This window comes from Triticum urartu, chromosome 6, assembly GCF_003073215.2.
Source record: "Triticum urartu cultivar G1812 chromosome 6, Tu2.1, whole genome shotgun sequence".
NCBI classification, from domain to species: Eukaryota; Viridiplantae; Streptophyta; class Magnoliopsida; order Poales; family Poaceae; genus Triticum; species Triticum urartu.
The window spans coordinates 37,324,585-37,342,742 of NC_053027.1; the positions used below are offsets into that span (position 1 = coordinate 37,324,585).

An 18,158-nucleotide genomic window follows, 5' to 3' on the forward strand; every position below is an offset into this window, starting at 1 on the left:
CAGATCTGGAGTTCGATGGCGTGTCCGCCTGTCCGAGGTGTTGCCTCGATATATGATTCGTTCAACGGCAATGGCTTCATTTTTGGAGAGCCACCTTGGAGGTCCGCAAAGCTGCATATCAGTGATGGAGCCGTGTCGAATTCGGGTGAGGGGGTGATCCATCATTCTATTCTCCGGTGGCTATTGTGGTGGTGCCGAAGGCAGGTGATGGACGTTGTTGTCAAACTCAGAGATATTCTGCTATCTTTCCTGTATGGTTATGTCGGTCCTTACATAATTTGTACTTTGATCCTTCTCATATAAGTGAGACATGTATTATCATGCAAAATATATAAAAAAAAACCGGACACTACAACAAGTCAAACCACAATTCTAGCTACGAAGACTATTCTATATTTCTATCGTCTTTTAGTTTGTGGGCATGCGATTATTTTGGGAATTGACTATTAATCTGTTCGTCTCCCCCCTCCCCTCCCCGCACCCTCACATGTTAGCCTTTTTTTTTTGCGGATGCACATGTTAACCTTCGGCCCCACCTTCGCCCGCAATGCCTTTGATGCGGTCGTGGCCATGACCTCTTTGTTTTCTGTTTGTCCCTTGCTTTGGATGGACGGCTCTTATTTTATTCCCAATCATCATAAAACATGTAATTTGAATAAGTTCAAGGACAAGTTGTGGGTTACCCGGACACAAAAGAATCAGGAATCATTATTTCAGGAGAGTAAGACTTTTGTTTACTCGGGGCCTTTAAATTCAAACTACACTCTTTTCTTAATTAATAGATGAGGCAAAGCCTTTGCCTCCGATTTAATTTAATACCCATCAACCATGGGAGCAAAATACTCAAGAGAAAAAGCAATAGTTAGTCATCGGAGTACAAAATATTGACAGAAATGGGCGTGTCGATCACCTTAGTACTTGTGTGTACGCGAACCAACCTATGATTGGATTGTTAGGAGGACAGTGGTATCTCCAGCACATCAGATTTCAAGTCTTAGACTTCACACTTGTGCTTAAATTTTTTAGATTTATTTTAGGTCTTCCAGCGATGTGCGTTCAGTTAGGAGACGTTCTTATTGACTACGGAGGCGTTTATGATGACTTCATTAATCTCAAGATGATGTGTCAGCTCAGTCTCTCGGAGATTCTTATAAATGTAGGGTGCGTGTGCGTGCGTTCATAAGGGTGAGCTTATGCTTTCGCACGGGAGAGGACAGACGATGATTAAGTTCATACTCAGCATCAGCTAGTATAATTTGAAGCAAAGGGTTGATTGAGTATTATTCATCGGTACATGGTTTCCACATCTTTGAGTTCGATCGATCGAGCTCAAGCTCTTGTTTAGTTATCTATCTCATCCCATGGCGTACTTGTGCGTCCAGCCCCTGGCCGTGGACTCGTACCTGGTCCGGTCGGCCTTGCACATGTGCGCGATCTCCGGCACCAGCGGGTCGTCCGGGTTGGGGTCCGTCAGCAGCGAGCATATCGACAGCAGAACCTGCATATCCATGCGCCAAAACCATCATCACCACCATCACTATCGTCATCGTCGTCGTGGTTGCGGATAGATAGATATGGTAGATGATCAACTGATTATCTTTACCTTGGAAATGGTGAGGGCGGGGCTCCACTGGTCCTTGAGGATGTCGAGGCAGATGTTGCCGTTGCTGTTGATGTTGGGGTGGAACACCTTGGTCTTGAAGGCCACCTTGGGGGGCTTGAACGGGTAGTCCGGCGGGAAGTGGATGGTCACCAGGAACACGCCGCCCGAGTAGGGGCTGTCGCTCGGCCCCATGATCGTCGCCTGCCAGTGGAACATGTCGTTGGACGACACCGGCCCTGCATACAAGAACGATCACGATGATGATGATGCTGATGATGGTTATGGCTATGAAGACCATGAACTTGCTGCTCAGAGATGAGATGATCACCTGCGCTACAGGAGGTCGGCGGGTCCCTCTGCAGGTCCTTGAGCTCCTTGACGATCCTCCTCAGCGCCATTTCCTCTAGGAACCACCAAAATTTCCAGGAAAGAGGCTAATTTCTTAACCTGTTCTTGGGTGAGATGGATGTGGAACTTGTATCCTAATCTCAAGGTGATCTCACACTACTGCTTGTTTTTTTGTAGATGGCACGGTATACCAATGATCGCTGCCGGGCCTATATATATAGACACACACACGCACGCACTTGCGCAACTGGGAGGAGGCAAAAGGCATTGGATTCTTGAGCCGGACGCAGAAAAGGAAATGTAGCGTGATTCCCTTCCAATATGCTAGTACAGTATATGTTTATATTTTTCTGCAGGAACATATCTCACCCAATATTCCCCTGAAAGTCTCATCGAGTGGCTGCCGAGTAGAATTTCCATAAAGGGGCAATGATTCTGGCCGAAAGGGAAATGGGCGCACAAGTGGAAGAAGTGCCAAACTTTTATTGCTTCTGATGGCTCTTGTTCGTGGAGCTTGAGCCCTCCATGTCCATTTCAGACGCTTGGAGAAAATGAAAGGTCTTGCTTCACACGGGAAACTAGCGGCGGAGGAAAGGCGGCGACCAAACTTTCTAGAAAGCACCGAGGTGTATTTCTTTTTGTGCACCAGCTATATAAAGATGCATACGGCCGTAACCTTAACGCTAAATGGCAAAGGAAAAAGTGAAAACGCACATACTACTCCCTCCGTTCCTAAATATTTGTCTTTCTAGACATTTCAAATGACTACTACATACGGATGTATGTAGACATATTTTAAAGTATAGATTCACTCATTTTGATCCGTATGTAGTCACTTGTTGAAATGCCTAGAAAAACAAGTATTTAGGAACGGAGGAAGTAGAACATAAACTGAAGGGGAACTGCGCGTGGGTATGTTACTGTCCAAAGAAGAGAAATTCGGGCTTATCACTGGAAGAATCCTGTGCTGATCAAGGCAAAATCATATGTTAACACTTGCTGATTCTTACGTGTGTACTGCTGCTGCAAGGACTGCAGACCACTTTTCTCACACGCGGACACGCCACTTTTCTCGTGCTGTTCAAGGCAAAAGAAAGGCTTACCTTGATCCGTTAAGAAAAACTTGAGATCCGTTGGACCAAGCCACCGGTGGTTTGGTTTCAGAGACTGAATAAACTGTTGCAATACGCTCACTTGCAGTTGAGCATATGCACAAAGGCGTCAACCATCTTATAAGCATATCCATAAATGGCAGGGATGAATACTTGCATGTTCACCGTCATCAAAAATAAAATAAAAATACTTATGTTACATGTGTTGTGTCGACATGATTCATCTCTTCTATTTTCTGTTTTCCTTTGATTTTTGCGACTTCGGTCCCGCCGCCGAGATCTTATGTTCACGAAGTTAATCTGACGCAAGAGATTATGCCCGTCGGATGTGCAAGCAAGGGACAGGGTTATCAAATGGGCCTTGCGTGGCTACCATTGTTGGCTGGGGCTAGACAATTGATGTCGCGAGAGTAGTCCTTAAGATGTATTTTCTTCTTTTTTTTCTTTCTTGTTCAAATTGGTAGAAAGCCCCTGTGGAGTTTTCAAATTGTTGCAGGAAGTGACTCCTTTCCCCAAATCATGTTCTAAATCACTCGACGCCACTGGACCAGCGTGGACCTTTTGTCTCCCACCGGCCATCCTCGAGCACCGCCAGCAGTCCCCGCTAGGACTGGACGTCCGAGCGAGCTTTTTGGCTCGGCTCGAAACTCGTTTCAGCTCGGCCCGAACTGGCTCGGCCCGCTAACAAAACCTACCGAGCCGAGTTTAGAAACTGGGCTCGCTGGGCCAACGAGCCGAGCCTAAAAATGCTCGGTGCAGCTCGGGTGGCTCGCTTCAGGCAAAGCCCAAACGCGCACGAGGCAGCCCAAGCAGCCCATCCCACTAGTTTGTGAACTCCCGCATGGCCAGAAAGCTCCCTGCAGCCCATCCTGGTCAATTCTCTCGTGCGGCAGTAACACGCTAGGTTTTCAACGCCACGCTGCCGCCAGCGCCGCACACGGACCTGCCGACGTCGCTGCCGCATGCCTCTCCTCCACCGCTTGCGTAGCCTGTCGAGCGGCGCCGGTAGCCCGCCCGCGCAGCGCCGGAAAGACTCCGCAGCATGCGCCATTCCTTGCCACATCAAGCACCGGCACGCACACGGCGGCCGTCGCGCACCAGCTGCAGGGCGGCGACCATGCCGCCAAGTGATTCATCGACATCCTATGGGTCTGCAAGGACTCCTCTCGTCTCCAAGCACCACTCCACCTCGCCTGAGTTCCGTAGCACCACCGGTGATCCCACATCTAGCGGCAGCGAGGTTCATGGGAAGAAGACGTAAACAGGGCCCACCTGGCAGTGACCCCTGTCCATCCACTCACGAGCCGCTCGGGCTAGACCGAGCCATTGAAAAAACGAGCTGAGCCACCCATATGCAGCTCGTTGCATCAGCGAGCCGAGCCGAGCTAGCTTGTTTCAGAGCGAGCTAAAGCATGGCTCGGGCCGAGCTCGGCTTGGCTCGGCTCGTGTCCAGCCCTAGTCCTCGCCATGTCTGCTGTGGTGGCAGCATGGCCTCCGGGAGACGACCTCGCGCTGATCCCCGACGACCTCCTATTGGAAATCTTCCTCCGCATTCCCAACCCAGCCGACCTCGTGCGCACCTCCGCCGCCTGCATCTCCTTCTGTCGCCTTGTCATTGGCCACCCCTTCCTCGGGCTGTACTGCAAGCGTCACACCCCATCCCTCCTCTGCTTCCTCAACACAAGCAAAGGTTTCCGTTTCACGGAGATGCCTCACCCTTCTGCGTTGACAACCAGCGTCGTCACCATTGTGACTTCTCCTTCTCTTTCATCCCATCCCCGCCACTTCCCTCGATGCTAGACCATTGGGGACAACTGCGACGAGCACGTCATCCCCGCTAGAACCCCCGAGGAATAGGTTGATAGATTGCTCCTCACGAAGATGGTGGTTTGTTACCCATTGCACAGTCCGAAGGAAATATGTCCTAGAGGCAATAATAAAGTTGTTATTTATATTTCCTTATATCATGATAAATGTTTATTATTCATGCTAGAATTGTATTAACCGGAAACTTGATACATGTGTGAATACATAGACAAACAGAGTATCACTAGTATGCCTCTACTTGACTAGCTCGTTAATCAAAGATGATTAATTAAGTTTCCTAGCCATGGACAATAGTTGTCATTTGATGAACGGGATCATATCATTAGAGAATGATGTGACTGACTTGGCCCATCCGTTAGCTTAGCACTATGATCGTTTAGTTTATTGCTATTGCTTTCTCCATAACTTATACATGTTCCTATGACTATGAGATTATGCAACTCCCGAATACCGGAGGAACACTTAGTGTGCTATCAAACGTCACAATGTAACTGGGTGATTATAAAGATGCTCTACAGGTGTCTCCGATGGTGTTTGTTGAGTTGGCATAGATCGAGATTAGGATTTGTCACTCCGATTGTCGGAGAGGTATCTCTGGGCCCTCTCGGTAATGCACATCACTATAAGCCTTGCAAGCAATGTGACTAATGAGTTATTTACAGGATGTTGCATTACAGAACGAGTAAAGAGACTTGCTAGCAACGAGATTGAACTAGGTATTGAGATACCGACGATCGAATCTCAGGCAAGTAACATACCGTTGACAAAGGGAACAACGTATGTTGTTATGTGGTTTGACCGATAAAGATCTTCGTAGAATATGTGGGAGCCAATATGAACATCTAGGTTCCGCTATTGGTTATTGACCGGAGATGAGTCTCGGTCATGTCTACATAGTTCTCGAACCCGTAGGGTCCGCACGCTTAACGTTCGATGACGATTGGTATTATGAGTTATGTGGTTTGATGTACCGAAGGTTGTTCAGAGTCCCGGATGAGATCACGGACATGAAGGGGAGTCCCAAAATAGCCGAGACGTAAAGATCGATATATTGGAAGGCTATATTCGGACATCGGAAAGGTTCCGAGTGATTCGGGTATTTTTCAGAGTACCGGGGAGTTACAGGAATTCACCGGAAAAAGTAATGGGCCTTATTGGGCTTTAGTGGATAGATGGGAGAAGGGCCAAAATGTGGCGCGCGTCTCCCCCCTGCCCAAACTGAATTGGACAAGGGGTAGGGGCGCGGCCCCCCTTTTCTTCTCCCTCTCCCTCTCTTTCCTTCGCTCCTACTTCGAATAGGAAAGGGGAGGGGAATCCTACTTGGACTAGGGAGTCCTAGTAGGATTCTCCACACCTGGCGCGCCCCCTAGGGCCGGCCACCTCTTCCCTCCCCTCCTTTATATACGTGGCCAGGGGGCACCCCATAGACACACAAGTTGATCATTGATCTCTTAGCCGTGTGCAGTGCCCCCCTCCACCATAATCCACCTCGGTCATATTGTCGTAGTGCTTAGGCGAAGCCCAGCGCCAGTAGCTTCATCATCACCGTCATCACGCCGTCGTGCTGACAAAGCTCTCCTTCGACACTCAACTGGATCAAGAGTTCATGGGACGTCACCGAACTGAACGTGTGCTGATCGCCGAGGTGCCGTACTTTCGGTACTAAGATTGGTCAGATCGTGAAGATGTACGGCTACATCAACTGCGTTGTCATAATGCTTTCTCTTACGGTCTACGAGGGCACGTGGACAATATTCTTCCCTCTCGTTGCTATGCATCACCATGATAAATCTTATGTGTGCGTATGAATTTTTTTGAAATTACTGCGTTCCCCAACAGTGGCATCAGAGCCAGGTCTATGCGTAGATGTTATATGCACGAGTAGAACACAAAGGAGTTGTGGGCGTGGGTATATACATATTGCTTGCCGTCACTAGTTTATTCTTGATTCAGCGGTATTGTTGGATGAAGCGGCTTAGACCGACATTATGTACGCTTACGCGAGACTGATTCTACCTACGTGCTTCGCACACAGGTGGCTGGTGGGTGTCAGTTTCTCCAACTTTAGTTGAATCGGATTCAATGAACAAGGTTCTTTCTGAAGATCAAAAAGCAATCACTATACCGCGTTGTGGTTTTTGATGCGTAGGTAAGAACAGTTCTTGCTCAGCCTGTAGCAGCCACGTAAAACTTGCAACAACAAAGTTGAGGACGTCTAACTTGTTTTTGCAGGGCTTGTTGTGATGTGATATGGTCAAGACGTGATGATATATAAATTGTTGTATGAGATGATCATGTTTTGTTAAAGTTATCGGCAACTGGCAGAAGCCTTATGGTTGTCTCTTTATTGCATAAGATGCAAGCGCCATATAATTGCTTTACTTTATCGCTATGCGATAGCAATAGTTGCAAAAGCAATAGTTGGCGAGACAACCATGTGACGACACGTTGATAGAGATCATGGTGTCATGCCGGTGACGATGGAGATCATGACGGTACTTTGGAGATGGAGATCAAAGGCACAAGATGATGATGGTCATATCATGTCACATATTTTGATTGCATGTGATGTTTATCTTTTATGCATCTTATTTTGCGTAGTAACGACGGTAGCATTATGAGATGATCCCTTACTAAAATTTCAAGGTATAAGTGTTCTCCCTGAGTATGCACCGTTATGACAGTTCTTCGTGCTGAGACACCACTTGATGATCGAGTGTGATAAGCTCTACGTTCACATACAATGGGTGCAAGCCAGTTTTGCACATGCATAGTACTCGGGTTAAACTTGACGAGCCTAGCATATGCAGATATGGCCTCGGAATACTGGAGACCGAAAGTAGAACGTGAATCATATAGTAGATATGATCAACATAGAGATGTTCATCATTGAAGACTACTCCATCTCACATGATGATCGGACATGGTTTAGTTGATATGGATCACGTGATCACTTAGATGATTAGAGGGATGTCTATCTAAGTGGGAGTTCTTAAGTAATATGATTAACTGAACTTTAATTTATCATGAACTTAGTCCTGGTAGTATTTGCATATCTATGTTGTAGATCAATTGCTCGCTTATAGCTTCCCCGTTTTATTTATGATATGTTCCTAGAGAAAACTATGTTGAAAGATGATAGTAGCAATGTTGTGGATTGGATCCGTGATCTGAGGATTATCCTCGTTGCTGCATAGAAGAATCATGTCCTTGATGCACCGCTAGGTGACATAACTATTGCAGGAGAAAATGCAGACGTTATGAACGTTTGACAAAGCTCGGTATGATGACTACTTAATAATTTAGTGCACCATGCTTTACGGCTTAGAACCGGGACTTCAAAAATGTTTTTTAACGCCACAGAGCATATAATATGTTCTAAGAGTTCAAATTGGTATTTCATACTCATGCCTGTGTCGAGAGGTAGGAGACCTCTGACAGTACTTTGCCTACAAGATGGAGGAGAATAGCTCAACCAGTGAGCATGTGCTCAGATTGTCTGGGTACTACAATTGCTTGAATCAAGTGGGAGTTAATCTTCCATATAAGATAGTAATTGACAATGTTCTCTAGTCACTATCACCAAGTTACTAGAACTTAGTGATGAACTATAATATGCAAGGGATGACGAAAGTAATTCCCAAGCTCTTCGCGATGCTGAAATCGGCGAAGGTAGAAATCAAGAAATAGCATCAAGTGTTGATGGTTAACAAGACCACTAGTTTCAAGAAAAGGGCAAAGGAAAAGAAAGAGGAACTTCAAAGAAGAATAGCAAGCAAGTTGCTGCTCCCATGAAGAAGCCCAAAGCTAGACCCAAGCCTGGAACTGAGTGCTTCTACTGCAAAGGAAATGGTCACTGGAAGTGGAACTGCCCTAGATACTTGGCGGATAAGAAGGATGGCAAAGTGAACAAAAGTATATTTGATATACATGTTATTGATGTGTACTTTACTAGTGTTCATAACAACCCCTCAGTATTTGATACTGGTTCAGTTGCTAAGAGTAGTAACTCGAAACGGGAGTTGCAAAATAAACAGAGACTAGTTAAGGGCGAGGTGATGATGTGAGTTGGAAGTGATTCCAAGGTTGATAAGATCACCATCGCACACTCCCTTTACCTTCGGGATTAGTGTTGAACCTAAAATAAATGTTATTTGGTGTTTGCGTTGAGCATAATATGATTGGATCATGTTTATTGCAATACGGTTATTCATTTAAGACAAAGAATAATTGTTATTCTGTTTACATGAATAAAACCTTCTGAGGTCATACACCCAAGGTGAATGGTTTATTGAATCTCGATCGTAGTGATACACATATTCATAATATTGAAGCCAAAAGATGCAAAGTTAATAATGATAGTGCAACTTATATGTGGCACTGCCGTTTAGGTCATATTGGTGTAAAGCGCATGAAGAAACTCCATGCTGATGGGCTTTTGGAATCACTTGATTACGAATCATTTGATGCTTGCGAACCATGCCTCGTGGGCAAGATGACTAAAACTCTGTCCTCGAGAACAATGGAGCAAATAACCGACTTACTGGAAATAAGACATACTAATGTATGCAATCCGATGAGTGTTGAGGCTCGCGGCGGGTATCGTTATTTTCTGACCTTACAGATGATTTGAGCAGATATGGGTATATCTACTTGATGAAACATAAGTCTGAAACATTTGAAAAGTTCAAAGAATTTCAGAGTGAAGTGGAAAATCATCGTAACAAGAAAATAAAGTTTCTGCGATCTGATCGTGGAGGAGAATATTTGGGTTACGAGTTTGGTCTTCATTTGAAACAATGTGAAATAGTCTCGCAACTCACGCCACCTGGAACACCACAATGTAATGGTGTGTCCGAACATCATAACCGTACTTTATTAGATATGGTGCGATCTATGATGTCTCTTACCGATTTATCACTATCGTTTTGGGGTTATGCATTAGAGACAACTGCATTCACGTTAAATAGGGCACCATCTAAATCCATTGAGCCGACACAAAATGAACTGTGGTTTAGCAAGAAACCTAAGCTGCCGTTTCTTAAAGTGTGGTGCTATGATGCTTATGTGAAAAAGTTTCAACCTGATAAGCTCGAAGCCAAATTGGAGAATCATAGGATACCCAAAGGAAACTGTTGCATACACCTTCTATCACAAATGTGAAGGCAAGATATCTGTTGCTAAGAATGGATCCTTTCTAGGGAAGAAGTTTCTCTCGTAAGAAGTGAGTGGGAGGAATGTAGAACTTGATGAGGTAATTGTACCTTCTCCCGAATTGGAAAGTAGTTCATCACAAAAATCAGTTCTAGTGATTCCCACACCAATTAGTGAGGAAGTTAATGATGATGATCATGAAACTTCAGATCAAGTTACTACCGAACCTCGTAGGTCAACCAGAATACGTTCCGCACTAGAGTGGTACGGTAATCCTGTTCTGGAGGTCATGTTACTTCCATGACGAACCTATGAACTATGAGGAAGCGATGATGATTCCAGATTCCGCAAAATGGTTTGAATCCATGAAATCTGAGATGGGATCCATGTATTAGAACAAAGATGGACTTTGATTGACTTGCCCGATGATCGGTGAGCCATTAAGAATAAATGGATTTTCAAGAGGAAGACGAACGCTGATAGTAGTGTTACTATCTACAAAGTTCGTATTGTCGCAAAAGGTTTTTGACAAGTTCAAGATGTTGACTACGATGATATTTTCTCATTAGTAGCGATGCTTAAGTCTGTCTGAATCATGCTAGCAATTGCCACATTTTATGAAATCTGGCAAATGGATGTCAAAACTGCATTCCTTAATGGATTTCTTAAAGAAGAGTTGTATATGATGCAACAAGAAGGTTTTGTCAATCCTAAAGGTGCTAACAAAGTGTGCAAGCTCCAGCGATCCATCTATGGACTGGTGCAAGCATCTCGGAGTTGGAATATATGCTTTGATAAAGTGATCAAAGCATATGGTTTTATACAGACTTGCGGTGAAGCCTGTATTTACAAGAAAGTGAGTGGGAGCACTACAGCCTTTTTGATAAGTATATGTGAATGACATATTGTTGATTGGAAATGATGTAGAATTTTTTGGAAAGCATAAATGAGTGTTTGAAAGGAGTTTTTCAAAGAAAAACCTCGCTGAAGCTACTTACATATTGAGCATCAAGATCTATAGAGATAGATCAAGACGCTTGATATATTTTTCAATGAATACATACCTTCACAAGATTTTGAAGTAATTCAAAATGGAACAGTCAAAGAAGGGGTCCTTACCTGTGTTGCAAGGTGTGAAGTTGAGTAAAGACTCAAAACCCAACCACGACAGAAAATAGAAAGAGAATGAAAGGTCATTCCCTATGCCTCAGCCATAGGTTTTATAAAGTATGCTATGTTGTGTACCAGATCTATTGTGTACCTCACCAAGAGTTTTGCAAGAGGGTACAATAGTGATCCAGGAGTGGATCACTGGACATCGGTCAAAATTATCCTTAGTGGGATAAGGATATGTTTCTCGGTTATGGAGGTGACAAAAAGTTCGTTGTAAAGAGTTACGTCGGTGCAAGTTTTGACACCGATTTGGATGACTCTGAGTCTCAATCTGGATACATATTGAAAGTAGGAGCAATTATCTAGAGTAGCTCTGTGCAGAACATTGTAGACATAGAAAAATTTGCAAAATACATACGGCTCTGAATGTAGCAGACCCGTTGACTAAATTTCTCTCACAAGCAAAACATGATCACTCTTTGGGTGTTAATCACATAGCGACGTGAACTAGATTATTGACTCTAGTAAACCCTTTGGTTATTAGTCACATGGAGATGTGAACTAATCACATAAAGATGTGAACTATTGGTGTTAAACTGCATGATGGTGTGAACTAGATTATTGACTCTAGTGCAAGTGGGAGACTGAAGGAAATATGCCCTAGAGGCAATAATAAAGTTGTTTTTTATATTTCTTTATATCATGATAAATGTTTATTATTCATGCTAGAATTGTATTAACCGAAAACTTGATACATGTGTGAATACATAGACAAACAGAGCGTCACTAGTATGCCTCTACTTGACTAGCTCGTTAATCAAAGATGGTTAAGTTTCCTAGCCATGGACAATAGTTGTCATTTGATGAACGGGATCACATCATTAGAGAATGATGTGATTGACTTGACCCATCCGTTAGCTTAGCACTATGATCGTTTAGTTTATTGCTATTGATTTCTCCATAACTTGTACATGTTCCTATGACTATGAGATTACGCAACTCCCGAATACCGGAGGAACACTTAGTGTCACTACTGGAATCCGCTTCTTTGCTGTCCGCCATGGCGGACGGCAATGGCACAGATCACGGATGGCAAACATCTTTGCCGTCCGCTAGCAGATGGCAAACTGTCCGGATGAACGCCTGCCAGCAAAGGCCTTCTTTGACGTCCGCTTCTTAGACACAGACGGTAAAGGATTACGCCGTCCGCCATCCGAGGCCAGCAGACGGCAAAGACAGTTGATGGCAGTGCGGTGGCGTGAGAGCCGTTAGGGGGTTAACAGCGCTCTTTGTCGTCTGCCAGCGGACGGCAAAGTGTCAAAGATCTTTATCGTCCTCTAGTAGACAGCAAAGAGCCCAGCTAGGCAACACTGGTAAGCTGCCACGTGTCCAGATATGCTGTCCGCTAGCAGACGACAAAGAGGTTCGAATCATTGCCGTCTGCTGGCGGATAGCATAGCTGGTCACTTTACCGTCCGCCAGCAGACGGCAACATGACCAAATAGGCAGCCAGTGTTCCCAGTTTGCACAGGTGACTGCCACATGTCCTCTTTACCGTCTGCTAACAGACGATAAAGAGGCTGTATATCCCCTGTTTTTATTTAAATCCCATTAATTAGACATGGTTTCAAACACAGATATACATGCATACATATCCAACATATCCAACAACATATTTCATCCAATCCAACAACATAGTTCAACAAAGTCCAACATATCCATATATACATAACCAGAAACAAGTTTCCAACAACATATCCATATAGACATACATATCCAAACAAGTTTTCATAAACAACAAGGAAGCACCACAAGAATAGTACACTCCATGAATCCAAGCTTCCTCATGTAAAGCAAATCTGTAAATTGGGAAAGATGAAAGTTAGAAGAAGAAGAAGAATACTAGTTAGAAGAAGAAGAAGAAGAAGATTTTTTCTTCTCTTTCTTTTTCTCCTATCTTCTTCTTCTTCTAACTAAGGTAGGTAAAAATGTCATTTTATTGCTAAGCTAGGTAAAAATGCTAAGTGTAGGTCATTTTAGAGCTAAGGTAGGTAAATAGGTCATTTTGGAGCTTAGTAAGGTTATTATGTCATTTTCGAGGAAAATAAGCTAAGTCTATATCATTTTGGAGCTAACAAAGATTATCATGCCATTTTTACCTAAGTATGCCAAGTATGTCATAAATGAACTAAATAAGCTAAGTATAGCTCATTTTTGATCTAACTTAGGTAATTATGCCATTTAGGAGGAAAATAAGCTAAGTATCCATTTGTAAAGCAAAACACTAGAGAAAACTTACCCTAATCACAACAAATGTGATGAAGATCGCAACAAAGGTAACAACTGATCCAACGGCATAATGATACCAAGCCTCTTTATCAATGGCATATTTTCTAATCTTCTTAAGCTTCAGGCGCATTGCATCCATCTTCAAGTGCATTGCATTCATCTTCATCTTGTGATCATCGATGACATCGACAACATACAACTCCAATGTCATCTTCTCTTCTTCAATTCTTTTAATTTTTTCTTTCAAATACTCATTTTCTTTTTCAACTAAATTTAACTTCTCGACAAGAGGGTCCGTTTCAAATTCCGGTTCACATACCTCCTAGATTAAAATATCTCTATGTCAACTTGATGGCCATAATTGTCATAAATGCGAAATGCAACAAATAGTTATGAAAGAGAATTTACCACATCCGAATCATAAAGCGGGGGAGGGCCGACCGGGACGGACATCAAGACCATGGCACTATATATAAGAAACATCATACAAAGTAAGAAAATTAAAAATACCAACTATATAAATCATACAATCATATAAATAACTATATAAATCAAGTACAACGTAAAAATTTGAATACCTAATAATCACTATCGGTAATGACGTGCTCTTCATCATCATTAATAAAAGCATCATCATCATTGTTGGAAATATGCCCTAGAGGCAATAATAAATTGATTATTATTATATTTCCTTGTTCATGATAATCGTTTATTTTCCATGCTAGAATTGTATTGATAGGAAACTCAGATACATGTGTGGATACATAGACAACACCATGTCCCTAGTAAGCCTCTAGTTGACTAGCTCGTTGATCAATAGATGGTTACGGTTTCCTGATCATGGACATCGGATGTCGTTGATAACGGGATCACATCATTAGGAGAATGATGTGATGGACAAGACCCAATCCTAAGCCTAGCACAAGATCGTGTAGTTCGTTTGCTAAAGCTTTTCTAATGTCAAGTATCATTTCCTTAGACCATGAGATTGTGCAACTCCCGGATACCGTAGGAGTGCTTTGGGTGTACCAAACGTCACAACGTAACTGGGTGACTATAAAGGTGCACTACGGGTATCTCCGAAAGTGTCTGTTGGGTTGGCACGAATCGAGACTGGGACTTGTCACTCCGTGTAAACGGAGAGGTATCTCTGGGCCCACTCGGTAGGACATCATCATAATGTGCACAATGTGATCAAGGAGTTGATCACGGGATGATGTGTTACGGAATGAGTAAAGAGACTTGCCGGTAATGAGATTGAACAAGGTATCGGGATACCGACGATCGAATCTCGGGCAAGTATCGTACCGCTAGACAAAGGGAATTGCATACGGGATTGATTAAGTCCTTGACATCGTGGTTCATCCGATGAGATCATCGTGGAACATGTGGGAGCCAACATGGGTATCCAGATCCCGCTGTTGGTTATTGACCGGAGAGTCATCTCGGTCATGTCTGCATGTCTTCCGAACCCGTAGGGTCTACACACTTAAGGTTCGGTGACGCTAGGGTTATAGAGATATTAGTATGCGGTAACCCGAATGTTGTTCGGAGTCCCGGATGAGATCCCGGACGTCACGAGGAGTTCCGGAATGGTCCGGAGGTAAAGAATTATATATAGGAAGTGCTGTTTCGGCAATCGGGACAAGTTTCGGGGTCACCGGTATTGTACCGGGACCACCGGAAGGGTCCCGGGGGTCCACCGGGTGGGGCCACCTGCCCCGGGGGCCACATGGGCTGTAGGGGGTGCGCCTTGGCCTATATGGGCCAAGGGCACCAGCCCCTAGAGGCCCATGCGCCAAAGGGACAAGAGGAGGGGAGAGTCCTAAAGGGGGAAGGCACCTCCGAGGTGCCTTGGGGAGGATGGACTCCTCCCCCCTTGGCCGCACCCTTTCTTGGAGGAAGGGGCAAGGTTGCGCCCTCCCCCTCTCCCTTGGCCCTATATATAGTGGGGGAAAGGGAGGGCAACGATACCCAAGCCCTGGCGCCTCCCTCTCCCTCCCATGACACATCTCCCTCCTCCCAGCCCTGTTGGAATCCCGCTACTTCCACCACCACGCCGTCGTGCTGCTGATCTCCATCAACCTCTCCTTCCCCCTTGCTGGATCAAGAAGGAGGAGACGTCGCTGCTCCGTACGTGTGTTGAACGCGGAGGTGCCGTCCGTTCGGCGCTAGGATCATCGGTGATTTGGATCACGACGAGTACGACTCCATCAACCCCGTTCTCTTGAACGCTTCCGCTTAGCGATCTACAAGGGTATGTAGATGCACTCTCCTTCCCCTTGTTGCTGGTCTCTCCATAGATAGATCTTGGTGACACGTAGGAAAATTTTGAATTTATGCTACGTTCCCCAACAGTGGCATCATGAGCTAGGTCTATGCGTAGTTTCTATGCACGAGTAGAACACAAAGTAGTTGTGGGCGTTGATTTTGTTCAATATGCTTGCCGTTACTAGTCTTATCTTGATTCGGCGGCATCGTGGGATGAAGCGGCCCGGACCGACCCACGTACTCTTACGTGAGACTGGTTCCACCGACTGACATGCACTAGTTGCATAAGGTGGCTAGCGGGTGTCTGTCTCTCCCACTTTAGTCGGATCGGATTCGATGAAAAGGGTCCTTAGGAAGGGTAAATAGCAATTGGCATATCACATTGTGGTTATTGCGTAGGTAAGAAACGTTCTTGCTAGAAACCCATAGCAGCCACGTAAAACATGCAAACAACAATTAGAGGACGTCTAACTTGTTTTTGCAGGGTATGCTATGTGATGTGATATGGCCAAAAGGATGTGATGAATGATATATGTGATGTATGAGATTGATCATGTTCTTGTAATAGGAATCACGACTTGCACGTCGATGAGTATGACAACCGGCAGGAGCCATAGGAGTTGTCTTTATTTATTTATGACCTGCGTGTCAACATAAACGTCATGTAATTACTTTACTTTATTGCTAACCGTTAGCTGTAGTAGTAGAAGTAATAGATGACGTGACAACTTCATGAAGACACGATGATGGGGATCATGATGATGGAGATCATGGTGTCATGCCGGTGACGTTGATGATCATGGAGCCCCGAAGATGGAGATCAAAAGGAGCAATATGATATTGGCCATATCATGTCACTATTTGATTGCATGTGATGTTTATCATGTTTTTGCATCTTGTTTACTTAGAACGACGGTAGTAAATAAGATGATCCCTCATAATAATTTCAAGAAAGTGTTCCCCCTAACTGTGCACCGTTGCGACCGTTCGTTGTTTCGAAGCACCATGTGATGATCGGGTGTTAGATTCTGACGTTCACATACAACGGGTGTAAGACAGATTTACACACGCAAAACACTTAGGTTGACTTGACGAGCCTAGCATGTGTACAGACATGGCCTCGGAACACAGAAGACCGAAAGGTCGAGCATGAGTCATATGGTAGATACGATCAACATGAAGATGTTCACTGATGTTGACTAGTCCGTCTCACGTGATGATCAGACACGGCCTAGTTGACTCGGATCATGTAATCACTTAGATGACTAGAGGGATGTCTATCTGAGTGGGAGTTCATAAGATGAACTTAATTATCCTGAACATAGTCAAAAGGTTTTTGCAAATTATGTCGTAGCTCGCGCTTTAGTTCTATTGTTTAGATATGTTCCTAGAGAAAAATTTAGTTGAAAGTTGATAGTAGAATTATGCGGACTAGGTCCGTAAACTGAGGATTGTCCTCATTGCTTCATAGAAGGCTTATGTCCTTAATGCACTGCTCAGTGTGCTGAACCTCGAACGTCGTCTGTGGATGTTGCGAACATCTGACATACACATTTTGATGACTACATGATAGTTCGGTAATGTTAAATGGTTTAGAATTGAGGCACCGAAGACATTTTTGAAATGTCGCGGAACATATGAGATGTTTCGAGGGATGAAATTGGGATTTCAGGCTCGTGCCCACGTCAAGAGGTATAAGACCTCCGACGATTTTCCTAGCCTGCAAACTAAGGGAGAAAAGCTCAATCGTTGAGCTTGTGCTCAAACTGTCTGAGTACAACAATCATTTGAATCGAGTGGGAGTTGATCTTCCAGATGAGACAGTGATGTTTCTCTGAAGTCATTACCACCAAGCTGCTTGAGCTTCGTGATGAACTATAATATATCAGGGACATATATGATGATCCTTGAGATATTCGCGATGTTTGACACCACAAAAGTAGAAATCAAGAAGGAGCATCAATTGTTGATGGTTTGTGAAACCACTAGTTTCAAGGAGGGCAAGGGAAAAAAGGGATGCTTCATGAAACGGCAATTCAGCTGCTGCTCTAGTGAAGAAACCCAAGGTTGAACCCAAACCCGAGACTAAGTGCTTCTGTAATAAAGGGAACAGCCACTGGAGCAGAATTACCCTAATACTTGGTAGATAAGAAGGCTGGCAAGGTCGATAGAAGTATATTGGATGTATTATGTTAATGTGTACTTTACTAGTACTCCTAGTAGCACCAGGGTATTAGATACAGGTTCGGTTGCTAAGTGTTAGTAACTCGAAATAAAAGCTACGGAATAAACGGAGACTAGCTAAAGGTGAGCTGACGATATGTGTTGGAAGTGTTTCCAATGTTGATATGATCAAATATCGTACGCTCCCTCTACCATCGAGATTGGTGTTTGCGTTGAGCATAGACATGATTGGATTATGTCTATCGCAATACGGTTAT

The 18,158-nt window shown here is 44.2% G+C and overlaps 1 protein-coding gene across 1 annotated transcript; it reads right to left on the reverse strand.

Moving 5' to 3' along the window:
• Positions 1-1,252: 1,252 nt before the first annotated feature.
• LOC125515862 (ubiquitin-conjugating enzyme E2 28-like) lies at positions 1,253-2,188 on the reverse strand. The gene is made up of 3 exons (XM_048681355.1): positions 1,932-2,188; positions 1,604-1,839; positions 1,253-1,498 (listed from the first exon to the last, which is right to left on the reverse strand). Exons 1-3 carry the CDS (start codon positions 1,999-2,001, stop codon positions 1,355-1,357), a joined length of 450 nt encoding a protein of 149 aa, XP_048537312.1. The 5' UTR covers positions 2,002-2,188; the 3' UTR covers positions 1,253-1,354.
• Positions 2,189-18,158: the final 15,970 nt, after the last annotated feature.

What these genes read in the sequence shown, in the direction of transcription:
- LOC125515862 (XM_048681355.1), bottom strand. Translation starts at nt 2,001, where the DNA reads ATGGCGCTGAGGAGGATCGTCAAGGAGCTCAAGGACCTGCAGAGGGAC. An exon ending in GCCGACCTCCTGTAGCGCAG is followed by an intron (nt 1,840 to 1,931) that starts GTGATCATCTCA and finishes TCTTGTATGCAG; the next exon opens with GGCCGGTGTCGTCCAACGAC. An exon ending in CCGCCCTCACCATTTCCAAG is followed by an intron (nt 1,499 to 1,603) that starts GTAAAGATAATC and finishes ATGGATATGCAG; the next exon opens with GTTCTGCTGTCGATATGCTC.